Consider the following 14,808-nt stretch of genomic DNA (forward strand, 5'->3'; position numbering starts at 1 on the left):
AAGCAAAGTGCTGTTCTGCTCTCCTAGGTGTGCTGGTTGTGTGGTGCGTGTCCTGGCTGTGGCCTGAGAGCTTGCTGCTGCAGCTGCGCTGTCAGGAACTGCCGGTCCCCTCCTGCCCACGGGGCTTGTCATCCCCCCTGCCCTGGGGAGTTTGGAGGGTTGGCCTTTGCCCCAGCCCTTCCTGGGGGGGCGGTGGGTGTGTCTCAGCAGCCTGTGTCCAAGGCGTGTTCAGTGCCTGCCTCCTGGCTTGGGGTTAGAGTGGGCCAGGGAGGAGAGTGGCCGGAGCTCTCCTCTGGCAGGGCTCGGCCGTCACAGGAGAGGTGGCCCTCCCCTCCTGAAACACATGGTTGTAGATGGGGCCCCAGGCCCTAGGAAAGACACTCTGTGCCTCACCATCATCCCCTTCCTTTCCTTGTTCGCCTTTTCTCCAAGTGGCCACCACCTTGAAGCCTCACCACGGCCACTGCCTCCTTGCCCTCTCCTGCCCGTCTCCTCTAGACCTGTACTGCCACCTCCTCCTCTTGCCCACTCCTAATGCCTGCACCTGCCTCCGCAGCCTGCCACAAACACATCTTCCGCTCCTTTGCTGCATCCTCCTCTGGTCTCCACATCTCCCAGACTTCTTCGAGAACCTCCTCACCTTTCCTTGGGCATCATCCACAGGCTGAGGGCCTCGCTGAGAATGGCCTGTCTGCCAGCTGACATCACAAGAGCAGCTCTGAACATGGGTGTCAGGAAGGGGCACCAGGTGCTGCGAGCCAGCAGAAGAGCCCCTTTGCACCATTCGGTAGGCTCAGCAGAGTTGAGTTGCTGGCCTGCAGACAGAGCTGACTGTTAAAGAATAGCGAACTGAAACTGTCTAGAGGTAGCCGCTTAGCACAACTTCTATAAAACTTGCTTAGCATGAGGAGCTAAATTTGCTGGAGCCTTAGGCCGCACTTAGATAAAATAATGAACTTTTACTTAGTCCAGTAAGAAAAGGGCCTCAGAGCTGGTTCAGGATGGAAAGATAAGGGAGTTACAAGCAGTCTGCATTCCTGCATCTCACACTCCGAAAGGGAGGATGGCAAGGCTTTGAAATAAGAGCAGTGCAGGGCATTAGGACCTTGAGGGACAAAGCCCCCCCTCACTGCTGGGGCAGTGTTAATTGTTATGATTTCGAATCACCTCCTTCTCCTCCTCAGGACCTTGAGAGACAACAGTAAGACCCAACAAGTAACGAAGGTACAACCGTCAGCACAAACCACAACAGTAAAGATAAGGGAGAAAAACAGCCTGCCTAGGAACAATGATGAGACCCAATAAGGAGCAGGAGACCCCAGACCTAAAAATTACTGCAGGTGCAGGCATTAGTAGTCTGAACTACCATCTGAGGGGTGGGAAACTTAATTTGAAAAAGCTATAATTGCCCAGGGATTTCTTTGTTTGGGGTCCCTCTTCACAGGCACCCAGCTTGAGCTGTAATTACTGCCTTTATTTATTTAATTTGCTTTGATTTGGCTCTGTAATTTTTCTGCGGGAACCTAGGGTCGAGCCCTGTTATGGTGGCCGACAAGACTAATTTCCATAACAGTTTGGCACCCCAGATGGGACCCTAGGCGACCACTGCTGGGGCCTCTCGTCTCCAAAAGATCATCTGGCACCATTAGGTGAGTTCACCTGGGATCTTTGGCAACGAGAGGCACCGAAAAGGTGAGTCTTAAATTCCCGCCTAAATTCTAAATTCTGGTCTGGTAACAGTGCACTGTAAGGGGTACGTGGGCTGATCACCGTAAGGCGTACCAGGCAGGAGGGTATGCGGGCTGGCCACCGTAAGGCGTACCAGGGGAACGGGTGCGAGTCCCATCCCCAGGGTTTGAGTGGGTTGTAAGTCCCAGCTCGGTCCAGCTGGAGAACGGGTGCGCAGCCTGATCAGCGTAAGGTGCACTGCAAGACTATAAGGCAGAAATCTAGAGTCGCTGTGACTGGTGTGAGTGGGAACATCACTGTGCGTGTGAGTGTGTATAGCCTGGGAACCGACCAGGGCGCCCGTTGGCTGAGGAAGCGCCTGCTGCGAAGGGACAGGTAAATTTATGGGTATTAAAGGGTAAATTTATGGGATATAACTTTGGATTTGAGGGGCAGGTAATGGCAAATATAGAAGGTTTAGAAGTTCCCTTTCTAGTAGATACTGGAGCCACCCTTTCCCTCTTAAATTTTGAGCCTAAAGGGTGCAAGTCATCAGATAAAATAGTGATGCAAGGAGTGATGGGAAAAGGTGAACGAATGTTATCTAAGCCCTTATTGCTCACTATTGGGGGTAAAACAGTGTGGGGACGTTTTATAATTTCCACAGACTCGCCCTCTTGCCTCTTAGGGAGAGATCTCCTGCACGCCTCGGATACTCAGATCTGTTTACAGCCGGAAGGGATAAAATTAATAATTATGGGCTCATGTGTTCTGGCTAAGACACCAGAACCAGAGTCAACTATTCCAACCAGTTTAGAATCAGTTTCTAAAAAGTTATGGAGCGCTTCAGGAATGGATGTGGGACTACTGAAATCAGCTAGTCCAGTCTCGATAAAAACAAAGGGGGGATTGCCTCCCGCAGTTAAACAATACCCTATTCCAAAGGAAGCAGAGAAGAGTATCCAAAAACAAATCAATCATTATTTGAAACTGGGTATCCTTAGAGTCTGAATCCCTGTACAACACTCCGATTCTGCCGGTTAAAAAGAACAGGCAAGATTCTAATGGTGATCCGGAGGATCAAGGACAGAGTCGTTGCTTTCGTTGCTTCTAGTTTTCCCACCCTGAATAACTTTTCCTCCCAACAGACTGCAGCCAAAACGAACAGCAGACACTAATCCAGGCAGTCCATGAATGATGGGTCAGATGACAAGTGGATGCCGGTTCGTCTGCTGTGGAGAGGCGCAGAAAAGAGTCTGTGCCGCAGGTACGATGGCCCTAAATTAAACGCCCCTCCTGCCTCCCCCCCCTTCCTCAGACAGCTGTTCATCTCTCTTGGTTGTGGGATTTCATAAGATTTGAGCCATGGCTACCTTCACAGAGAGCCTGTGGTTCAGTTCCCCTGGAAAGGCTGTAACTACAGCATTTGAAATGTCACGGTAAAACACTGCAAGCATTGCAGGTAACGAAGAAGCATTGCCGCGTGAGGCAAAGCAGGGTCTGCCAGGCACCAGAGAAGGGGAGAGAATTAAACCCTTGAAACAGTCTGAGTGAACTGTGACACAAAAGGAGAGGGCTTTAGGGCTTTTGTAAGATGCTGGAGTACTTTGTCGATAAATACAGTTTTTCTGTTTAGATAGACTAGAGGAACTCAATGCAGAATGAATGTGGTTATGCAGCCTAAGCAAACATGGGCGTACTGGGTCCTCTTGATGGTGCCATGTTGACATATTTGCGGAAGGAAACTGATGTATACAGTGAGAAGAGCAGATAGTATGTCTAGTTAGATGAAAGACCTAAGCAGCAGGCATGGAAATCACATCCCAGAGACATTGCAGCATTCGTCACTAGGTGCTGCTTTGCAGTGATCTTTTCTTATTGCAAAAATCCCAGTCTTTTCCTTTAGGAGCTCTCCCAGATCAAGGCCTCTAAGGTAGCTGTGTCCTCTCCCAGTGGCAGAACACTGCTGTTCTTGCTTTTTAAATGCTTGTGGTGGTGCTGGGCCTCTCCTGAAACCCCCTTGATTTCTTTTTACTTTTCCAGGGACAGAGGAGCCCCAGCAGGGCTGTCTGGGACGGCCAGTGCAAACGCCCCCGCGTCGCCCCAGCACCGGCTTTCTGCGCGCAGAGCCTGGGACAGCGTGTCTGGCAGCAGGGGCTGCGTCCCGGCCCCTCTCACCCCCACGGGGACCTCGGAGGCGCTTCCTGGTGAGTCTGGGGGCATTTTCCCCTGGTGCCTTCTCCCTAAGGAGCCTGGAGGGGTTCTGTCACTGGTGAGTATGGAGGACAGATGAGTGAACTTTTGCCTTAAACATTTCTTGCTACATAAGGTGCAAGCAAACCATAACCCCGAACAAGCCATCTGTTCCCGGCGGAAACAGGACTGAGCTGCTGCGACCCCCGAAACGGTCTCCCTGCGACCACCCGGGACACACCGAGCCTGCGCCGAACCAGAGCCTGCGCCGAAACAGGGCGCCATCGGGGAGAGACTTTGGGACCTGGCCCTAGTTCAGTGAGAAAGGGCCCCAGAGCTGGTGCAGGCTGGAAAGATAAGGGAGTTACAAGCAGTCTGCATTCCTATGCTGCACACTCCAGGAGGGAGGATGTGAAGGCTTTGAAATAAGGCCTGCTTGGGTGCCAGGGCCCTGGGAAACAAAGCCTCCTCTCACTGCTGAAACAGTGTTAATTAAGGGGGAGGGGGGGGTCTGGATTATATCCTCTTCATCAGGACCTTGGAAGATAACACCTACTGTCACTGCTGGGGCAGTGCTAATTGCTGGAACAACACCTCTTTGTGTTTGTGCCTTGAGAGACAAGGGTGGGACCCAAGGAATCAAAACACATCTGTGGGCAGAAACCACAACAGTAAAGATAAGGGAGGAAAAACAGCCTGCCTAGGAACAATGATGAGACCCAGTAAGGAGCAGGAGACCCCAGACCTAAAAATTACTATTGGTCTGAACTACTGCGTGAGGGGTGGGAAACGTAATTTTAAAAAGCTGTAATTGCCCAGGGATTTCTTTGTTCGGGGTCCCTCTTCGGAGGCACCCAACTCGAGCTGTAACTACTGCATGCGTGTCATTACAATTTATTTATTTAATTTGCCTTGATTTGGCTCCGAACTATTCAGCGGGAACCTAGGGGCGGACCCTGCTCGAGTTGTAATTACTGCACGCGCATCACTAAAATTTACACCCAGGGTGAAGAGGACCAATGGGATGCCGCTGGATCCACGGGTGGTGATAAGAGGACCAATGGGATGCCGCTGGATCCACGGGTGGTGATCTCCCTCTCCCTCCCCCCCCACCTTTGCCTTTCCCCACCTTTTCTCCCCACTTCGTGGAAAATAGTTAAAAGGTTGTACGATATGTGACTGGTTTTAGCGTCTAAATCTCGTCCTTGGGATCGTAACAACCCCCCCCCCCAATATTGGATCGGGACAGTGAGTAACAGCTCCAGCCTCACTGCCTGTCTCTGTGTCCTGGCCAGGGGGTGCTGACTCCACGCGACGGCCTCGCACCTCCTTTCTGCGCTCCGCAGTGAAGCCGGGAGCACCGCGGCGCAGAGAGGCAGCGTGAGGTTTGTTTCCTCCCAGACAGAAGCCGCCCTGGGGACGACCTGCCTGGGCCTGCCTGGCTCTGGGCCTCCTTGGGAGCCTGCTGGGAGCACAGCAGGGGCTCCTCGCAGCTCAGCTTTGGCTCCTTAGGGCTTGGCCTCATTACAGCAATGGTGGTGACTGACAAGGTCATAAATCAATCACTGTCACAGCTTGCATATTAATATCATAGTTTAATAGTGCATATTATATATAATATAAATATGATAAACTCAGTATGTATGCAATATTATTAACAGTGTACATACTCAATACACACATTGAATAAAGAGTCCAAGTATTGTACAAATGTGGAATAAACACTGGAAGTGGAAGACAGTGTCTGATTGTGTTTCCTCCCCAAAACCGCTTTCGTGCCAGAGACTCTCTCAGATGCGAGGTTCGGCCTGGTGCATGCCAGCCTCCCTGCCTATGGGGACCTACGCGGCACCCGCACTGCTGGTAACCAGTTCACATCGACCCCGTAGGTACAGGCTGACTGACTGATCTTGGACAGGGCCCTAAATCAGCTGCTGCCCCAGCCTGGAGGTGGAGGGCAGCTGTACCAGTGTGCAGCACTGTGGCCACAGCTGAGGGCTGCTGGGTCAGTGGGGACTAATTACCCCAGGGAGATTCAGTGAAGGCTGAGTAAGGAGCTCAGGTACCTGCACTCAGAGATGACTAGTGACCTTACACATATGGAATCAATAACCACTAATTAGTTGCTTAGCACTGCTCCAAGGATTGTAAGGGATGTGGTTACTTAGTATTGAAAGCAGGGGGTAAATGCTGACTAATTGGTTCATATATGTCAGTTCCCTGTGCACTGCTTGAACTAACTGAGCATTAGGCTTATGGATATTGCATTGACATTGACTCCCTGGTCAGTATGGATGCAATTCCCCTAAGCTGACTGCTTAATTAGTGGTGAAAGTGCTGGGTGAACACTGAATAAAGGCTGGACTGGGAAGATGGCATCGGCTGGTGTTTCTTCCCCAAAACTGCTTTTGCGCCAGAGACTCTCTCAGATGCGAGGTTTGGCCTGGTGCATGCCAGCCTCCCTGCCTGCGGGGTGCCCGCGCATGGACCCCCAACTCCAGGGAGGGTCCACAGGCCCTGCCCACACCCCTCCCACCCCCCAGCCCAGCCCCCTCCCACCCCCCACCAACAGGCCCCCTTGGCCTCTGGTTCTGGGGCTGAAAACAGATGGCTGAGTGTGTTTTCAAATCTCAGAAACGCAGGACTTAGCCTCTGGTTTTGAGCCCCAAAACAGCCCACCCGACCAGTTTTCAAGCCCCCAAAACACAGGACTTGGTCTCCCTTTTTGAGCTCAAAAACCCCAGACCAGGCCTCTGTCTCCAAGCCCCCAGCACCTGCTTTCTGAGGCCCAGAAATGCAGGACTGAGAAAGGGAAGCTAAACCTTGCCTTCTTGCAGCTCAAACACAGGTCTGGGGGCTCAGAAATGGACTCTGAGCCCCAACAGCAGCCCCCTGGACCCATCTTTGAGCCCCAAAACCACAGGGTTTGCCTTCCCTTTCTAAGCCCTACACCTGACCCCCATCCTGTTTCTCCAGCCCCAAAACAGCCCCCTGAACCTGTTCTCCAGCACCAAAACCCAGGACTAAGCCCCCTTTCTGAGCTCTAAGACCAGTCCCAGCAGCCTGGGCTTGAGCCCCAGACTCACAGGATGAGCCTCCATTTTGGAGCCCTCAAACAAGCCCCCGGGGCCTGTCTGGGAGCACCAGAAATGCAGGACTTAGCCTCCATCCCCAAGCACTGCGTTTCTGGTGCTCCCAGACAGGCTCCAGGTGCTCATTTGGGGGCTCTGAGGTGGAGACTGAGCCCCCCAAACCGCCCCTTCACCCTCCCCTCCCAGCCCTGCACCACCCCCATTTCCAGCCCCACAGCAGTGCCCTGAGCCCCTTTCGCAGCCCCCAGGCACCAGCCCTCCCCTCCCGGCACCAGGGGTGTTAGCCAGGCCCCTGGGCCGGGGGGACCCTCCGCTCCCTGCAGGCAGGGCCCAGCCCCGCGACACTGGCAGCCCGGGCCGGGCGGGCGCTGGGCTCCGACCCCTCGGCCTTTACTGCACTGCACCGGCCCCGACCAGCCCTGCAGCCCAAACCTGGCTGAGCGCGGCTGCTCCCCCACCGCGGGGCCCGGGCCCCATCGGCACCGGGCCTGGCCCGCAGCTGCCTCCTGCCCTGTGCCCACCCCGGAGCCGCCCCGCTCGCCCCGCACACGGCCCAGACTCCAGGCTGCGGCAAGCGGGAGCCCTGCACCGGGGAGGGGGAGGCCCGGGGGTCCCGGACACCCAGCGCCGCCGCCGCCCACCACCACTGCCCGCCCGCGGGTCTGGGGGCCAGAGCAGCTGCGCAGGAGCCAGGAAGGGGCCACTTAGGACTGCCCTGCCCATGTCCCTGCCCACAGCTCCACCCCACACTGGATCTGGCCCTGCCCACTGCTCTGGCCCCGCCCCTCCCGTGGCTCCAACCCACCTCGCTCCACCCCGCCCCTGGCACTGGCCCCACCCACCTCACAGTTCTGCTCCGCCCCTGGTTCCAGCCCCGCCCCAGCCTTCAGCCCCGCCCCACCCCAGCTCTGGCCCCGCCCCCTTCAGCCCCAGGACAGCAGCCCTGGCCAGAGCCCCGGGGACCCGGTGGCAAACGGGGGCGGTGGGGGGCAAAGCGACTCCCAGGCCCCGGCGCAGAAACACCCCGGCTGCTGCGGCAGGTTCCCGGCGAGGTTTATTTCAGCGCCGCCTCGGGGGCTGCTCGAGGCCGGTGTCCCGGAGCAGCCGAGCGGCCGCCTGCTGCACCCGCGGGTCCTTGTCTCTCCGCAGCACCCGCAGAGCTGCAACGGCACCGGCCGCGGCGTCAGGGCCGCACCCGGCACCAGCCCAGCCTCCCCGGCAGGGCGATGCTGCCCCGCAGCCGCCGCCATGCCGGGGCCCAAACTCCACCAAACCCCCAGGCCCGGGGCGCCAGGGCCCCGTCACCTACTTGCTGAGAGCGGCATCACTTCCTCCCTCGTCAGCCACTCGATGCCCGCGTGCTCCACGAGGACCCCTGCGCGCACAGAGCAACACACCGACATCAGGGCGACACACCGACGTCAGAGTGCCCCCGGGACCCCCAGCCCGGGCAGACGGGGACAGCGGCGGCGTGGGGGGAGCAGCCGCAGAGAGCGCCCGCTCCGACTCACCGGTGACCTCGAGGGCCGCAACCTGCAGCTCCCCGCAGCTCCCCAGGAAGCAGCGCCTGGCGGTGACGTACAGCATCTCCTGGTGCTCGGGGCTCTCCTGGGCCTGGGGGACGCGGGACACGCTGTCCTCCTCAGCCGCAAAACAACCCCGCCGCCCTCGGCGTGTCGCCCGCTCCCTCCCTCTCCCGGGGCCGGCGAGGGCCCCGCAGCCCCATCGCGCCCGGGCGCGCAGCTCCTCACCAGCTGGCTGCAGATGTCGCCCAGCAGCTCGGCCGCGCTCAGCCGGGTGTTGACGGCGAGGCCCTGCCGCACCCTCCGCAGCCCCAAAAACGGGGCGCACAGCCGCAGGGCGCCCTGGCACGCCTGCCAAAGAGAGGTGAGCCGGGGTGCTGGAGTCGCTACCCTGGGCAGCGCAGGGGCGACCGCGCGGGGACGCTTTCGGGGAGGCTCTGCAGAGACCCTGCAGCTGCCGAGCAGGCGGCAACGGCAGCAACGGCCCTGCGGCTGCTGCCTGGCTTCGCTTCTTGCTTCCCCCCGGGGCTCTTACCATGGAGGCTCCCGGGTCGGGGTCCCGGAGGTGCAGGACGAGGCTGGCCCACGTGCTTCCCAGCTCCTCCCTGAAGAAAGACCTCCACCTCCTCGTGGCAGAGGCGGCCAGCACCCCGTACAGGGTGAAGGCCGCCGAGCGCAGCGACGCCTGCTCCTGCAACCCAGAAACCCCGGCCCTCTGGTGGGCGACTGGGACGCCGCGTACAGCTGTTTCTGCAACAGCCGGGTGCTGCCGGTTGAGCACAATGCCCGGAGAAAGGACCCCCACAGGGGTCACAAACAGCAGCTCCTCCGCCTGCCCCAGAGAGAACTGTCTTCCCTGAACCCTCCCGATCCGCAGCGGCCCCTGCCCACGCCGCCCCTCTCGGATGAGCCCGCGAGGGACCCTTCGAGCAGGCGTCAGACACCACCGCTCACTCACAGCATCGAAGAACCCCTTTGTGGCCCTGGCGATGTCTCTGAAGGTGGATCCCACAGCCTTCCCCTTCAGCTCCGTCACCACCTTCGCCAGCGCCAGCAGGCTCTCTGCCACCACCTCCGCTGCGGCCATGTCCTCCAGGCCCCTCCGCAGCGCCTCCAGCACGGCTCCCTTGTGCTTTCGCAGCTGCCGAGCGTGACACACACGTGAGCCTCCCGCTAGTCCTGCCTCTAACCGCTCCTCTTCCCCGTCGCCTCCAGGGGCTGAAGCTTTCAGAAGCAGCCCCCGAGCACATCGCAGCCCGAGGGGCCCGTCGGCACCTCAGTCCCCTCTGCAGCCCGGCTGATGCCCCAGAACAGAGCGCCCTCGGGGCAAAGACTCGCAGCTGCCTCTGTTGCTCTGCCCACTCTCTAATCCCCCCACCGGCATTTCTCCGGTCGCGCAGGGGCTACGTTTCGTGCGGAGCAAAGCCCCTCTCACCTTCTCCGGCGCTCCGCTGACCAGGTTGCCCAGGCCGCGCGCTGCCATCTGCCGCACGGTGCTGCTCGAGTCCCGCAGCTTCTCCAGCAAGACCCTCGCGATGGGCTGAAGGCACCTCCACTCCTGCAGCGCCGGCTCCTTCATCAGCTGCAGCACAGCAACCCGGCCGTCGGCACCCGGAGACGGATGCAGACCAGGCCCGGGAACAGCAGCCGCCCCGGGCTCCGCATGAGGAAGCCCCACCAGCCCCAGCTGACTGCCCCCATGCCCGGCAGCTTTCCTTGGGGCCCAGCCCAGGCTGCGGCTTTGGCCAGGCTGAGGGCAGTGCTGCCCTGTGCCCGGGGGTGCTCATGGGTGGGTGGGGGGCTGGCAGGGGCCAGGGAAGGGCAGCTCCTGAGAGACCTGCTACGAGGGGGGATCTGCTCCCGTCAGGAATGTGACACCTTCTGCCGGCACCTTCTTGCTGGCATCCTGAGAAAAGCCCTCCTAAACCTCCCTCTCCCACCTTCTCCCTCACCTCCGCAAAGAAAGCCGCGGCCATGACCCGCAGGTTGGCCGAGGGGGCGTCCAGCCACTGGGTCAGCACCAGCACCAGGGGCAGCGAGATGGTCCCGGCGCGGAGCAGCACCCTGCACGCAGAGCACAGGCAGGCGACGCGCGGTTACACAGGGAGGCACCCGGCCTCGGGCCCCCGAGATCCCCCCGCTCCCACGCGGGCTCTGCTCGGCACCTCCAAGACGCCCGAGCCAAGGGGAAGGGTCCCGCCAGCCCCTCCTGGGTCGCGGCCACCCCGGAGCAGCGAGGCGCCTCCTCGGGCTCTCACCCGGTCAGCAGGCAGACGCCGTCGTGGTGAGCCCGGGGGTCTTCCAGGGCAGCCCAGGCGCCCTGCTTCCGCAGCAGCCACAGCCATTTCCCATCGAGGCACGTGCGCAGCACCACCTCCAGGGTCTCCAGGGAAAGCCTGGGCGAGAAGAGAGCAGCGAGGCCTCAGTCACGGCAACAGGCTAAGGAAACGCTGCCGCCGGCGAGGCCTTCCCTCACTCCTGCTCAGCCTCACCGAGGGAGCTGCAAACACCCCTGAAATGACATCTCACAACCCTGAAGCCTGACAAGCTCTAAGAAACCTGGCCTAGGGACCCTAGGGACCGTCGGCTCACAAACACGCCAACAGAGACCAAACGAACCAGCACACCAACACTCATAAAACAAGAACTACAACCAAACAGACAAACCCAAACCAAAATAAATAGAGCCCAGGGGAAAAAACAAGTCTCCCTGGGGCACCTTCCTCCCTGGGAATCAAAGTGACGGGGACCCAAGCCCAGCCCCTGCGTCTCCGTCCCCTGGCTCCTACCTGCAAGGATTGTCATCGCTCGTGTGGCCCTTCAGGAACAGCTTTCCCCGGGTGCTGAGTGGGGAAGATGGCATCTCCTTGCCCACTGTGGCGCTGATCTGCTTCAGCAGCACCGGCAGCAGCTCCGGGAGCAGGCGCTGCACAGCCTCCGGGCTCTGCAGCGCTGACACCACCACAGAGATGGCCCGGGTCATCTGCAGAGAAATGCAACCAAAAGCCGCCTGTGCAAACAAGGCCTTTTCCCACCTGTGCCCTGCCCACCTCGGGGACCTTCACTGCCTGCAGTTTACTCCCCTGCAGCCTGGCAGCAGCAAACGCTCTCAGCTGCCAGCACTGCCAAGGGCCCAGCACGGCACCAGCCCGGGGGGCTCAGGGAGGTTCGCAGCATGCACGGAGCTCCCTCAGGCTGAAGGGTGATTTGGGAAGTCAGGTACGAAGCCGGTGCACGTACCTTGAGAGGCTCCAGCGCAGCCTCCTCCTCGTCTGCCTCAGGCTTGGCAGAGCTGGTCCTGGGCTGGTCGCTTCCTGAGTTCTTCAGTTTTTCCATCAAGACCCGCAGGAAGTGGTCCACAAAGAATTTCCCCCCCAGGACCCTCCACAGCTCCTCGGTGTCACTGCAAGGGAGCAGAAGTTCCCCCGTGAGCCCGCGGGCTCTGGTACCTGCGACGCCCTCGGCAGGGGCCAAACGCTCTCCTGGCCTCCAAGACGGCTCTTGCCGCGATCAGGCTTTCTGCCCCCGGAGCAGCAGGACTGGCTTCTCCGCTGGCTCCTCCTCGCCCCGTCAGCGGTGGCTCCTGCCTGCCCGTGGGGCCGGGGCAGTGCACGTACCTGTCCATGGGCAGCTGCTTCTGCAGCAGGCTGTCGATGACGGCCCCGGGGTGGTAGAGGGCGAGCACGGACACCGCCTCCAAGAGGAAGTGTCGGAGGGTGTCCTGCTGCATGGTCGGCATCCGGACGTAAATGATGCTCAGGATTTCTGGCACCTGAGCGCAGACCAAAAGAGCCGTCGTCTCCATCCTCTCTTTCTCCTCCCACACGGCCCAGGCACCACCACTCGGCCCATGAGCAATTCCTGCTCCCCGACCATTTCTCAGGACCCAGCCCTAAAGCCAGAAGGCTCTGCGCAGCTGCGGGGGGATGCTGGACCACCATGGGGACACATCTCTGCTGCCCACCGAGGGCGACACCGAGGAGCCACCCCGGGCTTCTCGGGCTGGGAGGGCTGAGCATCGTGCCTGAGAACCAGGGAGCAACTGGGCACTTTGGGTGCCTCAGCTCTAACTGCCTCCGTCGTGGGAGCCACCGGGGTTTGGCCCAGCAGGGTCAGTGTCACCGGACGAAGAACCACCCCGGGATGAGGCGGCCGGCACTCGGATTCGACAGAGCCCTCAGCGCTGCGCACCAGGGTCGGCGCTTTGGCCCCCGGCACCTGCACGAGGTGCCCGGCAACAGCAGAGGCGGGAAGGCCCGAGCCCCCGGGAAAAGGCGTCTCTCACCTCCGTGAATAGCTGTCCCCCGCACGTCTCCAGGAAGGTGAGCAGCCACTCGCCCGCTGCCTGAGCACACGCGGACCTGGCCAACAGCATCCCGTCCAGGGCGGCAGAGAGGAAGTCCGTGGCCTGCGCTGGCGGGATGTGTTTGCAGACGATCTGGGGAGACATCAGAAACGGGAGAGACCACGTCGCAGGTCTGCTCCGGCCCTTCACAAAGGAGAGGAAACTCGAGCGCGCGGTCAGCGGGGCAGTTCGCTAGGCCTGCAGGGTGCCAGGGCTTTACAGGGCAGCTGTGCAGGCAGGGCCTGCCGTGCTCTGTGCCGCTCGACAGCCGCTTGCTGCTCCCTAACCCCGGGCGCCCGTTGTGGCGGCTCTCCCAAAACGCAGCGGGGCCCCAGCAGCGAAGCAGGGAGCTGCACAGGAGCCCGGGCACCAGCTCCCCCCGCGCTGTGGGGCCAGGTACCTTTCTGAGTCTGGAGGAAGCCTGGAGCAGAGCCTCGGCGTCTGGGGCGCTCAGGCGCTGGCACAAAGGCTGCACCTCGTCCTCCTCGGCCCCCGTCTCCAGCGTCTTGCCTGCAGGGAGCACCAGGAGAAAAGGGCGGCGATGGCGACGGAGACCCACCTCTGGCCCAGGGGCCGTGAGGAATGAAGAACGGAGCCCGGCCCCGCGCAGTCGTGGGGCGCGGGGGGCCGGCTGAGGCCGGGAGGGGGCTGCCCTCACCTTGTATGCGGAGGAGGTGGCCGAGGCAGGCCCCTGCCCGCTGGAGGGACGTGGCCAGCGAGTCGCAGGTGAAAGGCGCCAGCAGTCCCACCATGGAGCCAAAGAGCCCAAAAGAGGTTTCTCCCTGGGGAAACACAAGGCCAACGAGAGGGTCGCAGGCAGCCCTGGCGGCCAATCTCCCTCTCCCGGCTGTGCTGGCGCCCGAGCCGTGGCAGGGCATCGGGGCAGGCAGCGGTGCAGCCCCACAGCCCAGGAGACCCAAAACCCAGCGCCCGGCGTGGGGCAGAGTTCCCAGCCGGGCCCGCAGCCAGCAGGGAGGGGGGACATGGCACACGGGGGGTCCCTTCTCACCGTGAGCTCAAATCGCTCCTCGTAAGCACCCAGCAGCTGGGCGCAGGCCTGCAGGGCCCTCTCCCGCTCCCACTCCTTGGCCGAGGTGAGCCAGTACTCCAGCACCTGCGGAACAGCACACCTGGCTCACAACAGTCCCCCTGGCCATCCCGGCCTGCCCACCGCCACCCCAAACGCCTCCCTCCCGCCCAGAGTCCCGCCGAGGAGCTGGCGCTTCAGCAGCTGGCAGCGCAGCCTCTTGCGTCCCCATCAGCCACTCATGGAGGACATCTGGCGCAGACGTGCCCCACGGCCACCTCGCGCTGACCCTGCCGCCTCCACAGCCCAGCTCTCCCCACGCACCCGGCACTGGTGATGCCTTCCCCGTCTCCCCACGGACACTCACGTGCAGCATCTCCGCGAGCCAGTCCGAGCTGAGGTCTTCCTCCAGCAGGGCCGTCACCAGCTCGCCAAGAGCCCCCATGGTCCGCGCGTGCAGACCCTGAGAGCGGAGAAGGACGGGCGTTGGGCCGCACTCGGAGACGCCCAGCAGAGCCGGAGGGGGCAGAGCGCAGCGCGTGCTGCTGGGGGATCCCCGGAGAGGCCGGCAGAGAAGGGCCGGCAGGTACCTGCACGTGCAGAGCGTCTGCCGCTGTCGCCCCCTCCTCTTCTGCCGGCTCCAGGGCAGGCAGGGGCATCACGCTCTGCACACACTGATCCAGGAGGTCGCGGTTTTCCTCCCGGCTCAGCGATGGCTTCAGTTTGCTGGCAGAGAAAGAGGGAAACACACACGAGTCTCACTACCACTGCCCAGAGCAGCGGCTCAGATGACACCCCCCCGCAGCCCCGGCGCAAAGACCCTACCTCAAGTGCCCCACGGCCACAAACGCTTCCTGGCGCACGGGGGACGCCAGGCGATCCCGGGGCTCCCCCTGCACGAAGCCCTGCAGGTCACAGAGACACGCGCACAGTGGGCAGCGGGCAGCCGCCGAGAGCCCT

General features: G+C 61.0%; 1 protein-coding gene across 1 annotated transcript; it reads right to left on the bottom strand.

The window, feature by feature from the left end:
• Positions 1–11,097: 11,097 nt before the first annotated feature.
• Positions 11,098–12,208, bottom strand: LOC135326585 (maestro heat-like repeat-containing protein family member 2B). Its single transcript, XM_064504395.1, has 3 exons — positions 12,094–12,208; positions 11,717–11,879; positions 11,098–11,459 (listed from the first exon to the last, which is right to left on the bottom strand). The coding sequence occupies exons 1-3, from the start codon at positions 12,204–12,206 to the stop codon at positions 11,262–11,264; spliced, it is 474 nt and encodes a 157-aa protein (XP_064360465.1). The 5' UTR covers positions 12,207–12,208; the 3' UTR covers positions 11,098–11,261.
• Positions 12,209–14,808: the final 2,600 nt, after the last annotated feature.

Source organism: Dromaius novaehollandiae, unplaced genomic scaffold (assembly GCF_036370855.1).
Source record: "Dromaius novaehollandiae isolate bDroNov1 unplaced genomic scaffold, bDroNov1.hap1 HAP1_SCAFFOLD_36, whole genome shotgun sequence".
Lineage (NCBI taxonomy): Eukaryota > Metazoa > Chordata > Aves > Casuariiformes > Dromaiidae > Dromaius > Dromaius novaehollandiae.

Coding starts and splice junctions, on each gene's coding strand:
- LOC135326585 (XM_064504395.1), bottom strand. CDS start 12,206: ATGCAGCAGGACACCCTCCGACACTTCCTCTTGGAGGCGGTGTCCGTG. Junction 11,880..12,093: donor AAGCAGCTGCCCATGGACAG/GTACGTGCACTG, acceptor GCTCCCTTGCAG/TGACACCGAGGAGCTGTGGA. Junction 11,460..11,716: donor CTGCGCTGGAGCCTCTCAAG/GTACGTGCACCG, acceptor ATTTCTCTGCAG/ATGACCCGGGCCATCTCTGT.